This window comes from Camelus ferus, chromosome 20 (assembly GCF_009834535.1).
Source record: "Camelus ferus isolate YT-003-E chromosome 20, BCGSAC_Cfer_1.0, whole genome shotgun sequence".
Classification (NCBI taxonomy): Eukaryota; Metazoa; Chordata; class Mammalia; order Artiodactyla; family Camelidae; genus Camelus; species Camelus ferus.
Window position 1 is genome coordinate 3,842,231 of NC_045715.1, and position 22,456 is coordinate 3,864,686.

The 22,456-nt window shown below is 56.5% G+C and overlaps 1 protein-coding gene across 10 annotated transcripts in view; it reads left to right on the forward strand.

Moving 5' to 3' along the window:
* Nucleotides 1–4,388, forward strand: part of FARS2 (phenylalanyl-tRNA synthetase 2, mitochondrial) — a 310,909-nt gene extending 306,521 nt beyond the window's left edge. For 6 of the 10 annotated variants that reach the window (XM_032462440.1, XM_032462441.1, XM_014556203.2 and 3 more), the window contains one exon: nucleotides 4,091–4,385. In XM_032462440.1, the coding sequence (XP_032318331.1) occupies nucleotides 4,091–4,229 (139 nt within the window). In that variant the 3' untranslated portion in view covers nucleotides 4,230–4,385. Of the gene's footprint in view, nucleotides 1–375; nucleotides 555–4,090 lie in introns of all 10 variants that reach the window. The other 4 variants (XM_032462447.1, XM_032462439.1, XR_004313368.1 and 1 more) reach the window with 3 other exon arrangements.
* The last annotated feature ends 18,068 nt before the right edge of the window (nucleotides 4,389–22,456 follow it).

The following is a 22,456-nucleotide window of genomic DNA, read 5'->3' on the forward strand; positions in this document are numbered from 1 at the left end:
AGTTTCGGCATCCCACGGGCAAAAGCGGATGTGGGGTCCCACTGCCCATTACTCTGAAAACAGAACCTGCCCCGGGACAGTTGGAGGAAGCCCTGCCTGGTGGGTGGCCTCTGCAGGGACAGTGGGCACAGTGACCCATTCTGGGAGGTGCCCCGTGTACCACCCCCACCAGGGAACGCGAAGGAGCTGCTCTGGTCACCGAGGGAAACGCAGACATCTCAGGCGTTGCAGGAGCTGGGTGTCGGCTGCGTCTGGGGAGGGTGTGATCTCAAGTCTGGAGCCCGTGTGCCAGCCAGGGTCAGCCACTGTGGCCGGATGTGGAGGCGGGGTGCCACGGCCTCGCCAGCGCTCTGACCTGCTGTTCCTTCTCTCCAGGGATGCCTGATGGCCCCCGTCCCTTCAGAAGGTCTGTCACAGGTACACTGCTGCCTGGGGAGCAGCAATGGGCTTCACGGTGCTTCTTCATCATCGACGTACAGTTGACGTACAAGGTGGTGCTAGTTCCAGGTGCACGACACAGCTCAGTGCTTTTTGTGGGTTGCACTCCACACAGGGTGAGCAGAGAGGAGTGGCTGCACTCCCTGCGCGGTGCGCTGCGTCCTTACAGCTCGCTTGTTTCACGCCTCGTGGTTTGCACCTCTTAGTCCCTCCCACCCACTTTGCCCCTCCCCCACCTCCTCCCCTCCGACCCCCTCTGTGAGTCTGTTTCTGTTTTGTTACATTTGTTCATTTGTTTTATTTTTTAAATTCCACATAGAAGTGATAACAGAGTATTTGTGTTTCTCTGTCCGACCCACTTCACTAAGAATAATACCCTCCAGGCCCATGCACGTCGCGAACGGCAGTGTCTCGTTCCTTCTCACAGCCGACTGAAGCTCCGTTGTGTGTAAACACGTCTTCTCTAGCCAGTCACCTGTCCGTGGACGCCTAGGCTGCTTCCACATCTTGTCTCTGGTAGCTAATGCTGCCGTGCACGTCAGGGTGCAGGTGTCTTTTCACGTGAGTGTTTCTGTTCCCTTGGCCCTGGCCTCCACCGGTCTGCTGGCCGTCTGTACCAGTTCCCCTGCTCGGACACTTCACGGACGTGGAACCACACCAGGTGTCGTCTGTTGTGTCTGGCTCCTGTCAGCGTGTTTGAGGTGCATCCGTGATGCACCCTGTATAAGTACCTCACTTCTTTTAATGACTGAATAACACTCCATTGTTCCTCTCCGTGCTGTGTTTATCCGTTAACCCACAGAAGGACATGCCCATCTCCAGCTGTTGTGAGTACGCTGCTGTGAAAATTCTTGCTCGAGTTTTTGTTTGAACACCTGCTTCCAGTTATTGTGGGCCCGCCCCCCGGAGCGGGATTGCCGGGTCCTGCGGTAACTCGGCTTAGGTCCTGGAGGGACCACCGGGCTGCTCTCCGCGGCGGCTGCGCTGTTGCGCGTCCCCACCAGGCTGCTGGCTTCAGATCCGGCCCTGCCGCTTGTTAGCTGTGCGAACGCGGCCAAGTGCCTTCTGCTCTCTCTGCCTGGTTTCCTCGTGTGTGTGCCAGGAAGGTGGTGCTGTCTGCCCAGCAGGGCTGGGCTGCTTAAATGGGTTCACGTGCGTGCAGGACCCGAACAGCGCGCAGTGTGGACGGGCGCGGCGTGCGTGTTCACTGCTGTTTCTCAGACAGCGGGGCCCGTGGCAGAGGGAAGACTGAGAAGCTTCTGGGCTAAAAAAGGCCAAGTTGGAGGGTATAAAAGAATCAAAAGGGCCCTGACCCAGACACTTGGGGTTGCCGTCCGTTAGAGGGACCCATCGCCTCACCTGTTCCACCATCAGCTGCAAAAGCCTCAGCCCCGGGCTTCCTGCGGCTGGACCACTCCTCAGGGTGAGAGGCTTGGTCCTCTGCTCAGACCGTGCTCAGCTCCACGGCTTCTGGTCCCCGACTGCAAAAGGAGGACAGGGGTACGTCCCCCGTCAGAAAGCTCCAAACAGAAGTTTCTAGAAAACAAACAAAAGGAAACCCCCTGCGCGCTCTCACCAGCGGCAGTGGGAAAAGGCAGACCTGGTTGATTTTCAGTTGAATCACTGAATCACCGCCATGTGTTCTGCCAAATACTGTTTCTCTCAATTTTTCAAATTAATCCATATGTTTGTGATTCACTGGCACCCAACTCATCACAGTGTTTTGTAAAAACTGTTTGAATCCCAGGAACCCTTAGAGCGGCCTTCCGCGCAGCCCTCAGAAACAAGGGGCTGCGCGCTTCCCTTCACCTCTGGGAGGCCTCCACCTGCAGAGGGGCCGGGCCGTGTCACCTGCTTCTCAGCTCGGAGAGGCCTGGGGGAGCCGCCGAGAAACACAGAGTGAGACTGTCCTCAGCACACTGTCACCTCACGCAGCCCACTGTGGTTCAGAGCCCCTCCACCTTCTGAATGTGTCTCCATAGCAGTTGGGAAAGGCCGATGGGGTCAGTTACCTCTTTCAGTGGGGAGGAAACTGAGAATCGGGACCTGTGTCGTGGCCTGGAAGCGCGGAGCCCGGGCGGGCGAGGACGCTGTCCCCGCTGCCCTCAGGCCCTGCGTGCGTCAGGGGGAGGGAGCTAGGAGGGCGCACTCCCGCCGGGCTGGGGGGCGGCACCTCCCCTGCAGGAAGCCACCCTCATAGCCTTGCTCAGTCACCACCTGCAGGCCGCCCAGGCCCCGAGACCCTGTCTAGTGGATGTTTGCGTCACCATCAAGCCACCTTCAGCCCCTCCCCCCTTTTTCTTGCTCCTGAACTAATTTCTCATCCCCTGGAGTCCTCCGTCTCTCGGACCCCGGGGTGTTGGCAGCGTCCGTCCTTGATGGAGCCGCAAGGGAGAGGCCCTTCCTCCGCGCCAGGGCCTCCCGCCACCGCGAGAGGCCAGAGCAGCAGGGCCCGGCGGGGCTCCACCTCTGCAGGGGACACTGTTCCCACAGGACCCCAGCACGCCCAGGAGCCTGTCTGGTCTGCCTGAAGCACATGGGCATACCTGCTGGGGAAGCACCTTAAGGCACGGACGCAGCCTGTGCATCGGGCACGGTGCCCTGTCCCCGGGGGCCTGGGCTCTGCGGGAGGCTTCACTCCCGGGAACCGAAGCACGGCCTGGGCTGCCAGCTCGCTGCTGCTCCCGCGGGTTCCCCGCTCACCTCATTTAGACCCACAGGGGGAGGGCATACTCGGTGGTAGAGCGCGTGCTTAGCACGCACCGGTCCTGGGGTCAGCCCCCAGTGCCTCCATTAAAACACACGCACACGCACAGGAAGAGGCCCCGCTTTCCGAGCTCTCACGGTGCACCAGGCTCTAGGCCACGCGCTCTGTGTGCTTCACCCTCTGGTTCTGCTTTGAGCCATCCTCTGTGGTAGACATGACTCTTAGCCACCTTCTTGTAGGTGAGGGAACTGAAGCTCCATGCTGCAACCAGCCAGGGCTGCCCCGAGAGGAAACCGCTGGGTGTGGACTGGATCACTGGCCCTAGGGCCTGCCCTGTGGCTTCTGTGCTGTCCCTTGGCTGTGGGAGGGGATGAGGCTCATGTTGGCTGAGGGCTTGGGGCGCCCTGGTGTTTACTGCCCGCTGCTCGCCTCTGCTGTGTCCTCGCTGATTGCATCTGGCTCCATCACTGTCACAGGCGGGGGCGAGAGGAGAAGAGAAGAGCACGGCTGAACATGGGCAGGGGCCGCAGTAACCCGGCAGGGCTGTGCGAGGCTGGCCAGCCTCTGCGAGGCCTGAAAGCAGGTTCCCACCCAGGGGTTCGGTGATCGTGTTAGCACTGGTTCAGTGGTTTTTATGCAGCACCTGCTGTATACTAGACGTTGCCCTGGGCACGAGAAGAGCAAAGTGGAATAACATGGGCTGGCCCAGGATTTCAGGTCTGGGAGAAGCTTCTGTCCCAGGGACGTGGATGCAGCCAGTCCACGGAGACCTCGATTATGCAGCCTCGATTAGTCTAGTTGGCTTCTGCCTCCCCCACCCCAAGTCTGTGAGGAACACACGCAGGACCGTGCTGTCTCTGTAGTGCCACGTCGGTGGTCTGTTCTGGGCTCTCACGGGTGGCACACCTGTCCCTCACTCACCTGCCTTTCTCTCCCGTCCTCCAGGACACACAGGACCAGCCACTGCTACCGCATCACCTACCGCCACATGGAGCGCACCCTGTCCCAGAGAGAGGTCGGGCGCATCCACCAGGCCGTGCAGGAGGCGGCCGTGCGGCTGCTGGGCGTGGAGGGCAGGTTTTGACGTCCCTGCCTCCTCCAGCCCCGGTCCTCCCGGGGCTCCGGAATTGCCGAATGAAAGAGGAAAACATATTGTTTGTGGGTGGAGGCATCAGTCATCTTGTGATAAATGGGTCAGTTTTAGGACTTTCAGAAAATAAAGAATTGCTCTTGAGAAACTGTTGACATAGCATTTGTCTTTTATTTGGAAAAAGCGAGGGAAAAGGAACAGTAATACAAGAGTTACCTTCTAGTCCTTTCAGAAGGGCTTTGCCCGTTGGCGCTCTGTGCCTAATTGGTCCCTGGGCTCCATAAAAGTATAAACACTGGGCATGATTTCTCACCTGACAGGCTCCTCCACCTGTGTAACGAGCAAAGCCACACAGAGGGACATCGGAAACTCCAGATCCTAGAAGCTTTTTCCAAATCAACTTCCATTTCTTTCTCCTTGCCTCCTCTTTTTCTGTTGTGCAAGGGGCAGGCTGTGTACAGGGCACAGATGGTGGAGGGAGTCACATCTCTGAGCGGGCGGCGCCTGTCGGCTTTTCACCAGCCGGGGCTTGGAGCCAGGCCTCCGGCCCCGGGGCCTGGGCGCAGCTGCCTTCTGCCCCCAGAGAGGAGGGAGAGGCAGGGAGGCTGGGGCCAGGTCCCTGAAGCCCGGGAGGGTCTTGTGTCCTAACGGGAGGCCTCTGCTTTCCGAGGCGACCTTTAAGGAGGAAGAGGGGCTTTGATGTTCCCCTTTTCCCATCCCGGGTGCTCTGTAGTCTGCCGCTTCACTCCTGGCCCGTTGTCACGATCAGATCCCGTCCCCGGTGTGACGCTGGTGGCTGGTGGAGGACCGTGAGTGACGGGGTGAACGTTCGACGAGGGCGGCCATGAGCAGCCAGCGGCGCGGGGGTGCACAGCTGCTCCAGCGGGAAGGGATGGCTTCAGTGTCGTTTCACCCTGTTCCCCACCAGGACTTTTCCCTTGGATTTTCAGGGGAGTTGAGGCCGCACCACCGCCCGGCCGAGTCGCTGTCCCGGGTCCTGGGGCCATGGGTGCTGCTCCTCAGGAGGCTGGATCTGACCTGGCGGACACAGTGATGAGTCATCTCCGCTCCAGGAGTGTTTGCTAGCAGAGGGTTCCTGAACCAGCCTTGACCTGCATTTCCAGAGGTCCCTTTTATCTCCAGGACCAGGTAGGCACTCACAGGCATCCTCTCACCGGATGAGCCGGGCGTGGGTGACACCCAGAAGACCAAGGCACGGCCCCTCGGCTCAGAACCCCAGCGGACACGGCCAGGGCTGGGCTTGTGCGGGCGCTCTGCCGGGCCCGGGGGGGCTGCCATTCCGAGGGCTGCCCCCCGAGCGCTCCTCTCAACGCCCTGTGAGGTGTGATCAGCCGTCCTCTAAACCGAGGCCTGGAGGGGTCATGGGCCTTGACCAGGAGCACAGCCAGGAGCCTGCTGCCTCCGAATTAGTCATTTCTGGCTAAACGGGCGGCGGCAGGTGGCCAGGTCCGCGCCTCCCTCCTGCTCCCCGGGCCTCTATTCTGTTTCCGTGAGAACCAGCGGCCACGCCGGGTGGCGGCACCTGTGCCAAAGGGGAGCCTGCCTACCAGGCAGCCCAGGGAACACCCCGCCCTGGACTGTTTCATGGGTTTCCCGCAGGAGGATAAAGAGTGAAAAAAAGGAAGGAAAGGTGATTTAATCCCTCAGATGAAGAGCACTCTGCAGCTCAGCGAGGGTGACCCCCTCTGAAGCGGAGTGTGGTGACTCACACCAGGGCCCTCGCCGCCGCCCTCGGGAGGCCCCGTCCCCTCCTCTGAGGAGCGGGGACAGCGATCTGCCTGCCGCAGAGGGTGGTCGTGGGGCGGGAGTGGGACGTCACACGCGCTGCTCTCAGCAAACCTGGAACCTGAGAAGCCGCCAGTAAGTGGCCCTTGCTGTGACCACGGACGGGAGTCAGGCTGGAAGGGACGTCAGGACTGCAGCAGGTCCTGGGCAGCAGCCAGCCTGCACGTGAGGACACGAGCCCAGAGGGCCGAAGTGACTTCCCCAGGGACAGAGCTGTGGGCTATGGAGCTGGGCCTGGGACCAGGCGTCACCCCGCCTCTCGGGTCATATGCCCCAAATGTCTTGGTGGAGGGTGTGGAGGCGGCAGGCTGAGGGTGCAGCCGGGCCCTGGAGCTGAGGATCCAGCGTCCCCCCAGCACAGCATCATCGACCCTGACCCTCTGTGGCCAGGCCTCTCAAGATGCCAGCCAGACTGAGGTCAGCGGGCACTGGCTGCTCTGAATGTCGTGGCAGGAAATTCTGTGACTAACCACAGCCTCAGGGTGGGGCGAGCGCCGTGGGGTTCAGCAGCCTTTGTGCCTTTGTCCCCTCCCTGCCACCCGCTTCCTGCCAGGTGGGAACCCGCTGAGCAGACTCCCCGCGCTGGGCCCTGGGGCTCGGAGGTCCTGGAGCCGGTCAGGGCGGCTCGACGGTGGCCCAGTGTCCCTGGCTCCGGTGGAGAGGGGGCAGGCAGTCAGGATGTAAGGACGGAAACCCTCCACACTGTTTTTCATCTAGAAGAGATGAGTGAACTCAATCAGTGGAGCCTCTAAATGCCCGCCCATCGGCTCTACCTCCCCTGACATCCAGGGGCCTCTGCCCCGTCAGTTGTCCAGTCTCCATGCTGACCACTGCCACTCGGGTCCACAGCTCCCAGACAGGGCTGTCCATCCCCACCCATCCGCAGGGGCCGATGCTCAAAGTGGCCAGTAGATTGACACCTGCAACCTTGGCTGCTTCCAGACGGCAGGTCAGATGGAGAGCCACAGTCAGAGCGGGAAACGGCAGCTCCAGAGGGACAGCCAAGTCCAAAACTGAGCAGTCTAGAGCCCCAGAGGCCACCGCATGGCCCTAGGAGGGCAGGTGGGACAGCAGGGTGGGAGGAAGTGTTACCCCCTCGCTCAGAGGTGGTTTGCTCCAGGTCCCGCTGGCTCTACTTTTCTAGGTGACTTTTACAAAAGTAAACAACAGACAAACAAAAAGATGCCCCGTTTGAAGGCCGGGGCCACAGGCACGTCCAGCGACACTGATGGGAACACCCTGCTCGGGCCCTTTTCTTGCCCATTCCTGCGCCCGGGGCGGGTCTCAGGCTAGTGGAGCAGGGGCCTCGGGAGCGCTGGGCCACGCCTGGGGCTGAGCCGAGCAGGGTCTAAACCCATCTCCGCCCTGACAAGTCACTTGGCGGCCCTGAGGCTGAATGTTCTGCACTGTGACAGGAGGAGGTGGTGACCCCTGCCCTCCCTACGGGGAGTGAGTGTGAATGGCTCAGCAAGCGGTAAGAAAGTCGTGTGTAAAACTCTTAAGCATCTCCTTTTAGCCTCACAAAAAATCTGAAAGTTAACCACGGTACGTCCACTTAGGAGCTAAGAACATGAAACCAAGGACTGCCAGGCCCAGGGTCTTCCGGTCAGCGGGTAACAGAGCTGGAACTTAAGGCCCCCTCTCTGCAAGATCAAAGCCCGCCGTCTTCCCGCCGTGCCCTGTGTCTGCCAGGAGTGGACCACAGATGAGAACACGGTGAGAGCGCATCGCCCCGCAGCCTCAGGTATAAAATGGGGCACGCCCTCCAGGGCCTTCCCTTCCAAGTACCGGCCGGCAGGTGCACGTGTGTTAGCTCTGGGCGCAAGCCTCAAAGGGGGCTTGGCGTTCTCATGCTTCAGGAGGATGTGGGGAGACCGGGCCGCACCGAGTTCAACAGGAGACATCAGGGAGGGTGCTTGAGCCTGGTTAAACTTAAATTTCCATGTGAGCAGGAAATCAGTGGGTTACACTGTAAAGCAGCACCTCCCAGCCGCGTCCCCTGCCACTCCCCGGGCCGTGGGAAGCCTGCGGGCAGGACGGGCCCGCCCAGGGCTGCGCGCAGAGCACCGCTGACCGGTTGTGTGGAACGGCGGCGTCCTTTCCTCCCAGACGAGAGGGGGTAGCAGCATGCAGGTGTGCGTGTCTGACCTTATTATAGAGGGAACTTTGAAATCTGTATTTAACAGCATCCAATCTAGTGAGTGAATCCTTTGAAGTCATCTACACTTTCTTATTAATAAGAAACAAGAAAAAGACGCCAAAGCAATCCAATGGAGAAAGGAAAGTCTTTCCAGCCAGTGGTGCTGGAACAACTGGTGATCCAGAAAAGAGAAGAAAGAAAAGACTCCCCACCCTGATCCCACACTTCACACAAAGTCAACGCAGGATGGAGCACAGAGCTAAGTATGCAAGCCGAAAACTTCTAATCAGGCTTAAAAAAGCAAACACAAGGGACCTCTGTGGCCTAGGCTAGGCAGTGATTTAGAGAGGACACCGAAGGACCCAGTAGAGGAAAAAATGATACACTGGACTCAGTCAAGATTTAAGACCTCCATCCTTGGAAACACATCATTAAGAAAACATAAGCAAAGGGCAGATTGGGAGAAAGTATTTGTGACACACGTATTTGGCAAAGGATTTATATCCAGAACATACAAAGAATTCCTACAATTCAATTAGAATTTTTAATTAAAAAAAAACTTGAAAAATGAGCAAAGAGTTCCTGCAATTCAATAATATGTTTTTCTAAAACCCTTTTTTAAATAATGAACACTTCACACACAAAAAAGATTAAAAAATAAGAGGAAAAGATGCTCGGCATGATTGGTCGTCAGGGAAACGCGTTTATGAAGTTGCAGAGCAGACAAAACTCCTCAGCAGTGGCCAGAAAGCAGCCCAGAGGCTGCCCGGGGCTGGGAGGAGGCCGGCAGAAGGGAGCACGTGGGGACTTCCTGGGGGGTGGACGCCTGCCGTGTGTGGGCCTTAGAACTTGAAAAGTGCTGTTGGATGGGATGGCTTAAAGCACATTGTCAAGAAAACACAGGCGGTTTAGCAAAATGGCTAAAAAGTTGGGCTTTGGAGTCAGGCAGAGGCAAGTTCAAATCTGGGGGTCTTACGAACACCTCTTAAGCTCACGGAGAACGTCTGCAGGAAGGGATACTTGGGGTTGTAAGGACAGCGTGACGCAGTGTGTAGGGAAACTGCTTCATTGCGCCGGGCAAGCAGACGAAAGAAAGAAGGAAAATCTGGTTGTGGTTCAGAGAGGGCCACACACCCAGCTAAAGGGATTGTGAGTTCTGGGACACGTCTGGAGAGATGTGGCGTGTGGTGTTATCCCAGAAGGTCTGGACTCAAAGGAACCTTAGAGATCGTTTGTCCAATGGCCCCATTTTAGAGATGAATTGCTAAGACTCAGAGAAGTAACATGACTTGCTGTCTTACTTGGATATATAACCAATCTCAATTGGCTTAGACAGCAATCTCACAGAGCAGTAAGTCTGGACAAGACAGGCTGGGGTTCAGTGGTCCAGTGCTGTCACTGAGACCCCAGGCTCTTCTTCTGCTTTGCCAGCTGCAGCAGATGGGTGATGTCTTTCCCTCATGGTTGCAATATGGCTGCAAGAGCCTCATCAACATATCTCCACACAACCCCCTACAGCAGGAATGGGGAGAGTCTTTTGAAAATTTCTTTTTATCATAGAGAAGACATTTCTCAGCCTTCCTTTCAAGTCTGACTGGCCAGGATTGGTTCACAGGCCCACACCCTAGCTTCAAGACCTGGGGAAGGAAGTGTTTATCATTTCCAGCCTCTCTTGTGGGATAAAGAGGCTCTACCAAAAAAATTAAGGGGAGTTGGCATGCTGTTTCATAGGAAACCAACAGTGGCTCCCAGACCAGCTCAAAGGCGTCCAGCTACTCCGCCAGCCAGACACCGCAGGGCCTAGACTAGAACCACTTCTCTTGGCTCCAGGCCCAGCATTGCTTCTAGATCTCATCTCCTGTATTTTGCTGCCTTCTTGCTGAGCAAGAGCTTCAGAAATGACATGGAGTGAAGGGCCAGGTGAAGGGCACCTGGTCCCTGGCCAGAGGACTGGTTAAGCTGGAACTCAGAGTCCAAAACGAACAGGCTGCTTGGAGGCCAGGCCGGGGAGGCAGTGGGAGCTGCCCTGTGTGCCCGCGGGGCAGTCGCTCAGCTGAAAGCCCCCCCAGGCTTCCCTCTGGGCTCGCCCTCAAGACCTGGGACGTTTGTCAAAGAGGGTGGCGACATCCGTTGGATTAATCAGACAAAGACTGTGGTGTTCTGGGTGGGAGAGTCTACTCTCCGGAGGGGGCGTGTCTCCTCAGTGCTGGCGCCTGTCCTTCTAGTGTTTTTACGTCCTTTACAAATGTTCATTTATTTGTGTCACTAACTCGTTGTTCAGTAGATGGCAGATCCGCTTTCCAGTGTTGAGACTGTCACCACCTGGGCCGGGGAGGGACTGGTTCAAAATTCACACAGAAACCCGACGTTCTGGTTCACCAAGACTCATTACGTTTGTTGTCAGGGACACTCTGTGTCACCAGGAATCAAAATGCTAAGCCCTTGGTCACTTTTTCAAGCTAAATGTCAAGAAAGCAATTATGGAAGACCTGAAGGTTTGGAGATGGAGAACAGCCAGCTCCCCGCTTCCCAGGGGTGCTGCACGGGGCTCGGTCCAGGTTTTAAGAAGGATGGCATGGGATGTGCCAGAAAGGGCAGGAATCGTGGCTGCTTTAGATGCCAAGGAGGGACGTGGCCGCAGCTCTGCAGGCAAAGAGCAGAAGAACGTATCCACGTTCTGAGAAGGCGGCCGGGGAGCAGCGGGGAGCGGGCAGGAGGAGCCCGGCAGGTGGTCCCTGTGGGAGCCAGCTGTGGGGTGGAGAGCGCGATGCAGAGGGTCGGCCGGGAAGAGAGAGGAAGCATCTGGGGCCCGGACCAGCGGATGACGGCGGTGAGCGGCTGGCATCCGTCTCCAGGATGGAGGGCACACGGGAGAGGAGTCTGGAGGGGTGGTGTGGTCCTGTGTCTTCCCCGTTTGCAGGGTCTCTCGTCACTGATCACGCTGAGGTCCTGGCGGGGGCCAGACTGCACTACAGCCTCGGGAGAAACATCTCTCACCTTCCCCCATCGTGGGTCTGAATCAGGGGCCAGGGCAGCCAGTCGTCCTCCCTGGGGAGGAGGCAGGGACTGAGGTCCGAAAAAAAAAATTTCATGGTTTTTTTTTACCACCAAGAAACTCGTTGGTGATTTTCCTCTCCAAAGACCCCATGTTTTGAGAGTCTCATCTACCAAACAGCTACATTTACCAAGCAATGATTTATCCATTTTCTCATTTTTAAAATTAATCAAAGATACACATAGCTGCCAGCCAGCGTCTCTGGTCAGCAAGAGATAACCCTCAGTACCACCCGGGGGTGATTTAAGTCCTGCCAAAAACAAAGACACTTGACATTTTAGATAGCCTGAGCACCTCGCTCGGGGGGAGGTTGAAGGGTTTCCATCATACTCTGAAATGCTCGAAACAGCACCCAGACCCCCATCACTGATTCATGGAGCCTTGGCCTCCAGGGACCCCTCCTGGGACCCAGTGCACCGTTTCAGCAGGAAATAAGACATGAAGGGAACCTCACCGTCCCAGAGACTTGCCACTAAACTGTGGATGGGTTTGTAGCCTAGAACAGCCCCGCTGGCTAGGAGCCTAGAGCAAACCGCTCTCTCTCCCTGAGCCTCAGTTTTCCCATCAGGAAGATGGGAATGAGATATTCATCAGGGTCCTTAGATGCCCATTTAAGCACAAAAGAATGTATTAAAAGGATGCTGGGGGAAGAAGCAGTCTGGCTGTTCCTCAAGAAGTTAACATGAAATTACCACATGACTCAGCAACTCGACTCCTGGGTCTGGACCCAGAACTGAAAGCAGGTGTTCAAACAAAACCTTGGACACATATTCACAGCAGCTCTAATCACAGTAGCCCCAAGTTGGGAACAACCCATATGTCCGTCAATGGATGAATGGTTACACAGAATGCATTGTATCCATGCAATAGAATATTATTCAGCCCTGAAAAGGAATGAAGTTCTGATAACACATAACAGCAGGGGTGCCTCTGGAAAACTATGCCAATTGAGAGAAGCCAGACACAAGACCACAGAATGTGTGATTCCATCTATATGAAATGTCCAGAACAGGCAAATCCACAGAGAAAGAATGCAGGTTAGTGGTTTTCAGGGGCTGGGGCTGGTGTGGGGCAGGGAAGGAGTGGAAAGTGATTGATACCTGGACACAGCTTTCCATCTGAGGTAATAAAAAACATTCTAGAACTAGTAGCAGTGATGGTTGTACAGCCTTGAGAAAGTGCTGAATGCCACTGCATTTACCTTTGAAAGTGGTGAAAATAGTAAATTCTATGTTATGTGTATTTTATCACAATATAAATAGTGTACATACAGAGAATTCCAAAAAAAAAAAGTTACTGGCTAAGTTGCAGGGCGGTGGGATGAGCTGGGATTCTCAGTCCTGTAGCCTCAGCGTGAGGACAACATCACAGCCACACTGGCCACCTGCCCTGCTGGCCCAGGGTCTCCATCTCCTGCAGCCACTCTGGCCTCAAGGTCCTGGGACCCTGCACAGTTGTAGTGGGTGGAGGGAGGCTGGGTCACATCCCCCGGGTGCTGCAAGGAAGGCTGAGTAGGACAGTCTTGGTCTCGATCATCTATTGCGGGAGTCGGGCCAGGGAGACCCAGCAGGCGAGACTCCCCCAGACGTGGGGAGGCAGATCACAATGACAGCTGTGTCCACTGCAGAGACAGGAGAGGGCGCGTGGGAAGGACCCGACCTCGGGGGATGCGATGCGATGCTCTGCCCTTCCTCCTGCGAGGTACCAGGATGGAAACAGGTCCCGCAGGACACACTGCTCTTTAAAGGGTTCCTGCTGGGAGGCAACCCCTTTCAGAACACCCCCCTCCACGCCCCGTTCATGCTGCAGAGACCACCCCTCCCTCACCCTTCCCACCCAGGCCTCTCTCCCTCTGGACAAGGCGACAGCCACCACTGGCCATTTATCCAGTGGATGCTCCCCTTCCCTTTGGTTTTCTGTGATTCAGTTTGCAGCTTAACACAGGGGCCTGGCCACTTAGAAGCCAGATGGCAGGTGGTACCCAGGTTGGATTGGAGCTGTGGAGCAGGTCTGCCCTCTGTGCTAGTGACAAAACGCCTGCCTGCCATTTGTCCCCACCTGGCTGTTACTGGAGGAAAAGGCCAACTGGCGCTGGTGGCTGTCACTCTAACCTCAGGACCACAAACCTCAACCGCCCCTTAGTACCGCCAAGAGGACCTACCACGTTTGTGGGTCAGCCCACTTCTCCCTCCTTAAACCTCCATATCCCCCACTCCCTGGTTCTCAGGAGCTGACCCCAGTTCTCAGTGCCCGGGACAGGAGGCCATCAGAAGGGAGTGTCCTCGGCTCCCGGCACCCTGTCCACCCATGCCCCCCACCTGCCTCTCCTCCTGTTCTGCAGACTACTTGTCCCCGCGTCTCCCTGTGTCCCCCGCGGTCTGATTTTCTGAGCCTGCAGTGGTGTGGGAATGGCCGTGACTGACCCAGTACCAATAAGAGGGGCAACTGGAGAATAGTTACCTGGAGACCCAGAGGTTGCGCGGGAGGCGGTGTAAAACAAATAGAAACAAAAAAATGAGCATTTTGCCCAAAGAAATGAAGATAAGGGTAGGAAGAAGAGCAATTTTAGTGTTTTCGTGAAAAGAGGTCTTTTTCCAAATCTGAAGAAGTTCAACTTTTAATCTTTCTTAACTCACTTGGCCCCATACATAACAGGTTTAGTTAAAAAAATTTTTTTAAACTGGTAAGAAACCTTTCTAAATAATTACGATGTTGGTTTAGATTTTAAGAAGTTAAGGATGCTATTCATTTTATTAACTAGAAAAGCAGGGGACAGCTAACGGTATTTTATATGTCCCTTCTAGCCCTCGGTCCTGTGCGTGTATGTTTTACCTGCTATATGTATAATTTTGTATTCTTTTAAGACTTAACATTGTGAGATGTGTTTTTCTCTGTTGCCATGTAGTGTTAGAGTTTTGTTGACTGCGTCATCATATATTTTTTGTATATACTACAAGTTACATCATCCCCCCCTACGATTTTATATGCATATTGCTGTCCATCTGTCACCAGGATAAAAAACACTGCTGTGAACATCTTCAGGACCACAGCCTTTTCTGTCTTGTGCATTACTAGTTCATTCGGCTGGATTCCCAGGAGGGAATTTCTGGGTCAGAGGGCACTGTTTTATTTCAAAGATTGTTTCTGATGACATAAACAGAGACTTAAGGATAAAATATGGGGAAGGCAGATCTGCGACAGACACTCAGAGCAGATTTAGAAGTCCCAAGGGAGAAGCAGGGGCAGTGTCACCAGACGGAGACGGTCCTGGGAGCACAGGGGCATTGGTGCTGTCTCTCATGCTCCATCGGTGCCTCCAGGGCAGGATGCTGAGAACTCAGCACAGGGCAACTCAGGGACGCTTGGCTCAGATCCGCCAGGCAGCGGGCTGCAGCCGCTCAAAGATGCCTGTTACCAAGGCGACCTTCACTTTCCCCCTCTTTTCCAGGTTAATGGTTCTGATTCTGTGCTGGATGGTTGGATAGAATCAGTTCAGAAAGGGGAGGCATAAAGAAAATGGCTCTAAAAGAAAACTGAACGGTTAACCTGACGTATCGGCCCCAAGCACAACGCAGCGAACCTTCCGGTTCATTCCTTTCTCTGCAGGACTTTTGGGTTGATCTCTTCTCAGAGGTGAATATATTTCCATTTTCCTTTAATAAAACAGCACCACCAGCGTGTTCTGCTGCGCCTGATTGCATGAAGCCTGTGGAGTGCCAAGCACGCCCGTCCCAACGGGAAGGGCAGCGCGGCGTAATAGGGTGCCAGTTGTGGCTGGGGAGGAAGCAGGGACGTGCGGCCTCAACGCACGCGCCCAGGCGCGGCACCGCAGGTGTGTCTCCGCGGGGCTTCTCGAGACCTGGGAACATGGGACCCCCTGCTGATGGCAGGCGGCTCCTGGGTCTCCACCGTCCTTCTCCCAGCTGACCTTTTGCAGCCTTAAAAGCCAGCCTCACGGAGCCTGGTGGGTCACTGCTGCTCCCCGGGCACGCGGGTGTGAGTCAGGCATCGGGGACGCTGCGGTTTGCAGCCACAACCCAGGAACAGCCTGAGCGGCGGTTTTGGGCTAAGGAGACAAAGACGGCAGAGCTCACCCCTTCCCGAGATGTGACACGTGTGCCCCGTGGACCACAGACTGAATGATTCGCCAAGTCACACCTTCCATGATGCATTTGCTGACTCTGACCTTCCACGCAGGCAGGTGGCGCGCGTGACCAGGCTCATCCGCAGGGCTTCTCCTCTCGAGCCCCCAGGGTTTGACAAAGTGCTGGTCTATGGGGCATCGGTCTGGTCGTTGGGTAACCGCACACCCAGGCAGCTGCTGAGAGGCCCGTGGGGGCATCAGGGACCTGCCAGGCCGGACGCCCCCTGCGGCCCCTTCCTCCGGGATTCATCCTCTCTGAGAGGCAGGCCTGGGTTGCTAGACGGCAGAAAGCGCTGGGCACCTCTTTTAAGCCTGTATTGAGATTCATTTGTAATAAATATGAAACATGAATGTGACGTTGTATCCTATGTAGAAATGCACGTGTGCACAGTAGCTGTGGAGAACAAAGCAAGGCGGTTATAAGGTCGGATCCCACGGTAGTGCTTACCCGTTCGTGGGGGAGGACAGTACACTTGGCAGCCTGGAGCTGATACCGTGGGGTTTTCAGATGTATGGGCAATGTTTTATTTCTTTAACTGGATGGTGGATACACTGTAGTTCATGGAATTATTCTATATACATTATGTACAGCTTAAATATTTCAAAATATTTATTTGAATTATCTTCAAATAAATTTTGAATTAGCTATAAAAGGAAAAAGCAGAACGGGGAAGCAGTCACGGGGACTACTGTCTGGACTAATTTTTGATCTGCGAAGAAGAGTCCGTAAGAATCTCGGGAGAAAGGAAATTGCCATTTGAGGACTTGCCGTGCTGGACACGTGCGCACCTCCTCGGGACTTCGGGGGGAGCTTAAAGAGAAAAGAACGTGTGAAAATGACCATAGCAGAGAACTAAGTTTAAACTCTGGGTATTGAAGTCAAAGGCAAGAAAAAGCCAGTGGCCAGCCCCCAAGTAGTCCCTCCCAAAGTCACTGTCCTCTGAAGTTGTCCCGACTGAGCCAGGCCCTGGGCTGAGTTCAGACTTTACAGGGCCCTTTGCAGGAGACAGAGGCAGTGGGGATGACAAGAGAAGTAAGAGAGAAGCGGGGACCTATGAAATGAGCGTCAGGAAGGCTGACCCCCAGAGGGAGGTGATGTTCGCCAAAGGCTTGTAGACCCAGACGTCCCTGCAGAGCAGCTGGGCACAGGGAGGCCCCAGGCACCTGCTCACAGAGTCCGAGGGTCGCCTTGCTTCTGGGAGCGAGTCCAGCAGGAGAGGGAGCAGAGACACCCAGAGGCCTTCGCAGCTGGCCTTAGGGAGCTGCTTTCTGGGGATCTAGATTCACAGGACTGAATCAGAGGCAGGGATCACAGACCGTGTGCTACCTGGGGGCCAAAAGGCGGGCTAGGAAACTGGTGGCTGCCAAGAGTCACTGAGTTTCAAAAAAGGGGAAAAAGGGATTTCAGAAGCTTGGTTTCAGCTCCCTGCAGGACCCTCCCTCCCTCCCAACCTCCCTGCTTTCCCTTTCTTCTTTCATTCAATAGACTTAAATTTTTTAGAGCAGTCTTAGGTTCACAGGAAAGTTGAGATTTCGCGCATACCCCCGCCCCCTCCACGTGCACAGCCTCCCCCACCATCAGCACCCCCCACGCGTGCATTTGTTACAGTGGATGAGCCCACAGTGACATGTCATCATCACCCAGAGTCCGTAGCTCACCTCAGCTTCACTCTGGGTGTTGTACATCCTGTGGGTCTGGACAAGTGTGTAATGACGTGTCCCCACTGTGACAGTATCACACAGAGCAGTTTCGCTGCCCTCAGCGTCCCCTGTGCTCTGCCTGCTCACCACCCCCCCCCAACCCCTGGCAACCACTTATCCTTTTACTGCCTCCAGTTTCGCCTTTTCCAGGATGTCACACAGTTGGAATCATTCAGGAAATGTAGCCTTTCCTGAATGGCTTCTTTCTCTTAGTTGTATGTGTTGAGCTTTTCCCCATGTCTTCTCATGGCGTGGTAGCTCATCTGTTTTCAGTGCTGAATAATGTTCCCTTTTCTACATGGACCATAGTTCATTTATCCATTCACGAACTGATGTCTCCAGCTTTGCTAGTTATGAATAAATCAGCTCTGAACACCTGTGGGCTGGTGCTGGTGTGGACCTTGGCATTCAGCTCCTTTGGGTGAGAGGCTGCGTCTCTTGCCAGGTGCCACCACCAGGGAGTGTCAGTCATGTCACAGGTCAGGTCCCTCCAGGGAGGGGCAGACTGGGCTCCATGACAGGCCCACGAGTAGGGATTTCACCCTGCAAGGAAAGCACCACGGACTGCAGGCAAGAGCATGACATTTCAGGACAGAAGGATTGGCCATGTGGACGGAAGGCGGGAGGGAGGGAGACACCACAGGGCAGTTGCAGAAATTTCATCCCGCGATGGAGCCCACAGTCAGGCAGGCGCGGCGGGAGGAGAGCTGGGCAAGGACTCAGGAGCCATTCGGGAGGTGGAATCCGCAGGGCTGGGAGGCTGAGCAACGTGGATTAAGGGCGAGAGGTATGACGTCTGGGTCCGTGCTTGGGTGACTGGGTAGAGGAAGGGAAGGTATGGAGGCCAGTTCTGGACATACGAAGTTCTAAGAGCCCGTGGGACATTTGGAGTGTGAAGGCTCGTGTTACGTGTAGGGTGCCCAGATCTTTGGTCAAATGTTATTCTGAGTGTGTCTGTGCTGGCGTTTCGGGTGAGATTAGCACTTGAACTGGTAGATTGAGTAAAGTAGATTATCTCCCCAGTGTGGGTGGGCCTCGTCCAATCAGTCGACGGCCTGAATAGCACAAAAGCTGAGTATGTGGGGCTTTGGCTGCCTGCCTGCCTGAGCTGGGACGTCAGGCTCCTGCCCTCAGATGGGAACCATAGCATGGGCTCTCCTGGGTCTCCAGGTCGCCAGCTGCAGATTTGGGCCTTCTCGTTCTCAAACATTGTAGTGCCGGGGTTCAGTCGTGAAGGCTGTGGGGGAGGGAGGAAGTTCTCATATTTCTGCTCCCTTGAGTCAGGCCACACGCTCACCCGGAAACCTGGCCCTCACCTGGGCGAGGCTGCTGGCCCTACCTCTTAGCACGTGCACACACCTGGGTTTGCGTGAACGGGCAGAAGAGGGAAGAGCTGGGCCGCTGGTCCACAGCCACAGGCCGGTGGTGAGTGTGCACCGAGGGGAGCCGGAGGAGGCTCGAACCGTGCGTTGTGGATCTGAGCTGGAAGGAGACGGAGGCACCGCTGCCTCCCAGGCTCTAAGTGAGCAAATGTTTGGGAATGAGGGTGCCAGAGCAAAGCTGCCGGTGCTGTTGTCCCAGCCCCTCTGCAGCTCAAGTCACACATGTGCTAAGAGGCTTTTGGCTGCAGGCGGCTGGTAGACATCGGCTGACAGATTTGGGATCTGATAAGAGACTGTGGATTTCATCCGTGTGTGCGATGTCGGAGATGGATTTTAACAGTTAAAGTGGGGAAAGGGAAAACAGAGCCCCACAGCGTTGCCAGGTTTGCCACACTGGCTGTTTCTTCAAATGGTTTTCTTGAAACTGTTAGCTCCTCAAGTTCAAGGAGCCTGTGGATAAATTGCTGGCGCGCCCCGGCCGGGGAAGCTGTCTTGGGGAGCGGTGGCCCCTGGGAACTGTGAGCATCTATCTTTCCCTGCACACCGGCGGTCCCTGGGCGGCCTGGGGCTGTCGGAGTGTGCAGGGGTCTCTCCCAAGGGTTCTTCTTGTAGAACCCAGGATTTTAAAAATAAATTGTCCTCTGCAAAAAGAGACACCAAAACCAAAGCTCCCTTTCCCAGGGAACTCAGATGAGAAATTTGAAAGTATATATATATTTAAATGTAACGTCGAAGGGTTGGTCATTTTGGAAGCCACTAAGACGCCCCTCAGACAACCCAGAAGAATTGCATCTGTGACGTGAGGGGTGGGCACAGAGGGCCTCCACTACAAGCAGGCCTGTGTCTTGACTTCTTTGCAAGCTGCGTTTGGTTGAACACTGACCCCCTGCCCCCTATTAGAGGGCCAGGGGCAGGTCAGGCAGGTAACGATGCCTTGAGTCCAGAACACTATGCGGTTTCTTCACTGACACCATCCCGCCTGCTCTCTGCTCTGGTTCCCCGCCGCACTCAGAAGCCTCACCATTTCCAGCCCTCCTGGCCTTGTCCCTCTTCCCTGAACTCTTTCCTGGGACTTCATGTCAGGATTCGGTCTTCCTGCTTTTCTGTCCTCGGTCCTTCCAGGCCGTGGCCTCTGGGTCCGTCGCATGCATCCGCCTGGGCCTTGGGCCCTTGAGGGTGGCATGGAGGAAGGCAGGCCTTCGGGAGAGATGTTCAGGATTGCCTGTGACACGTGGCTTCCCGGGCGTCACCCCACTTCCCTGCCGACTGGGGGGAGCCTAGGAAGAGGGGGCCGCCCTTACGCAGAGCAGGTGCGGGCAGTGGCATTTGAAGGGTGCTGGCCGTCTGGTCAAAGCTGGAGGCTGCACCGGCTGGGGCGGGTGGCGAGTGACAGGCCGGGCTGCTATTCCTGCGGGAGGCAGAAGGGAGACAAGTCCGGAGCCCCCGTCACCTTCAGACAGTGCCCGACAGCTCAGTGTCCACGGGCCAGGAAGCTGCCCTTCTCCCCTGGGCCTGTGAAGGGCCCCACTGGGCCTGCCCTGGCCGTGGAGCTCACACTGCCGCCGTCCAGTGAGTCGGGAGGAGCCAGCTCTTCTTCTAAAGTTAAGAAAACACATGGATGCAATTTCATCCAGATAAAAACAGGAAATCTGAAAACAGACCAGCGCCAGCAGCCACCAGCACCGACACCTGAGCACCTCCAGGGGGCGGCACGGGCGGGGGCCTCACCGTCTCTCCCGCGAGGCAGGTGGCATCTCCGCTTAACGGTAGGGAACTGACGCTCGGCCGGCTCACGGCAGGGCCAGAATCCCAGGGCCCAGGTGCGCCCAGGGCGCCCGCAGATGGAAGACAGAGGTGGCAGGGCCTCGGCTGCCGGGTGCTGCACGGGGAACTCAGGGACCGTGAGGAAGGAAGACGGGACCCAGGACGAAGATGCGGGACCCGCAAACCGAGGGGGGTGCGCAGGAAAGGCGCCCTTCTAGATATGGGGCGTAGAGAGCGACAGGGCAGGTAAGTGGAGACCAGGAGGAAGGAGGAGAAGTCGAAGCTGCTCTCCTGCAGGACAGCGGGAACTTGGCTGTCAGGCTCTGCCTTGTCCGCGGTGATGAAACGCAGCAGCCGGTGGTGATGAAATATTTATGAATGGGGAGAAGATGCCGCATTCTGCAGTGCAGCGCGGGGGAAGGCGAAGTTTCAAGAACACTGTAATAGCGAAACCCTCCATTAATTATCGGAAGCAGGCTGTAACGCCAGTTCCTATGGCAACGGGTCCCCAATGGATTTTGTGCTTTTTTTTTTTTTTAAAGCTGCTCCCATTTACTGTGGTACATGCATTTGTTTTCCACCAGAGGTTTCAGCTTGTCCTCTGCAAATGAATTCCTCCTGTCCTCCCAGTGGCTGGAGCAGAGCCGGCGGGGGAGGGAGAGCTTATGCAACTTTGCGCTAAACGCTCTGGAAGGAGGGCGATGGGGGCTAGGAGCCCTTCTCTTCTGGGCGTGGGGTTGGGTGGGCGGGGGGGCCGGGCAAGTGGCACCGCAGGTGACTAGCAGGGAGCAGGGGCAACAAGGTCTCTGCAATCCGGGCTTTGACCCGGGAGGTGTCCTGGAAGCCGGCGGGGCACTCCGTCAGCGTGCCTTCTGCAGCCGCAGTGGGATCTAATCTTGCACACGAAGCTCCGACGCAGAATGTCCTGGGGCAGGGATGTTTGACAGAACAGAGCTCCGGGTCCCGGGCACTGAGCTGACCCCCCAGGAAGAAGCAGTGTCGCCGCCCCGCCTGTGGCTGCTTCTCCCGTATCCCGTACCCACCACCACACACCACTGCCCTCCCAGCTGAAACGTGGGTTTGATTTGGTGGTGGTCTGGAAGCAGCTTTTCCGGGGAGGCCGTCCTGTGACTGCCTGGCCCTGCTCTTCGGTCCTGAAATGCTCTGTCCCAGGCCGTGAGGTCCCCGTGCATGACACGTGGGGTCAGAGCCTCAGCAGGGCTTTGTGCCTCCAGCCCGGCTGGTGAGCAGCCCTGACCCCACTGCTCCTTGGGGAGGACGGGGCGGCCTCGCAGGAGGGAGAGCGAGCTCTGCCCCCTCGGGGCCGCAGCCTGCGGCCAAGGAGCTGTCCCGTCCCTCTGGTGGGGCGTGAGCCTGGTGTGGGTCATGCAGAATGGCCTGGACTCGGAGGGAGGGCACGTCTCACGTCCACGGGGCTGTGCAGGCCCCAGATAAATGTCTGCTGCTCTCGCGTCGTCTTTCTGGCTCTAGTCTGCTTTCCGAGTTGTCAAGGGGACTTGCAGGCACTTGAGTAAAACGGGGAAGATGCCAAAAGAAGGGTTAAACCAAAATGACGTGTGTGTGTGTGTTTCTGCTGGAGGAGTTTGACCCAGAGTGATGCCTGCCACTTCCCCGTGGGAGACCCACCTCCCTGGTGGGGGCGAGTGCCCCGAGCCAAGGGGGCCTGGGGGCCTTGGCTCCTGCGCCATCTCCTCCCCATTTAGACTCATCCTCAGAACTGACCTTCAGACACCCAGGCCACTTACGTGCCTCCCCAGCTCGGTGGGTCAGAGCTCGGAGCGCCCACTGTGAGCCTCGCGCACACCGTGCCCTCCCCGTGGGCATCGCCTCATCACCTCTGCGTGGAGGCCTGGCTGTCTCCCTTGTCTTAGGGAGGGGACGGAGGTTCTGAGGAGGGAGGTCACTCCCTGGGCACGTGGCTCTGCAGAGGCAGAGCTGGGCTCAGAAACTGCTTCCATGCGGGGGTAAAGCATCAGGAATCGAGTTGGAGTCAGTGCTCCCCCTTAGAGCTCCGGCCTTTGTGTCTGCCTCGTGACGCTCTCGTTAGCTCTGGAGCACATTTATGGAATGTATAAATCATGCCGGGGTGCATGCTTGAAATTAGTTTACCGATACTGGGCGTGACTGAAGAGAATGACCAGGGTCCCCCCCGGGGCCTCTCAGGGCCGCAGGCCGAGAGAGTCTGGTTCCCATCCTCGGAGCTCGGCT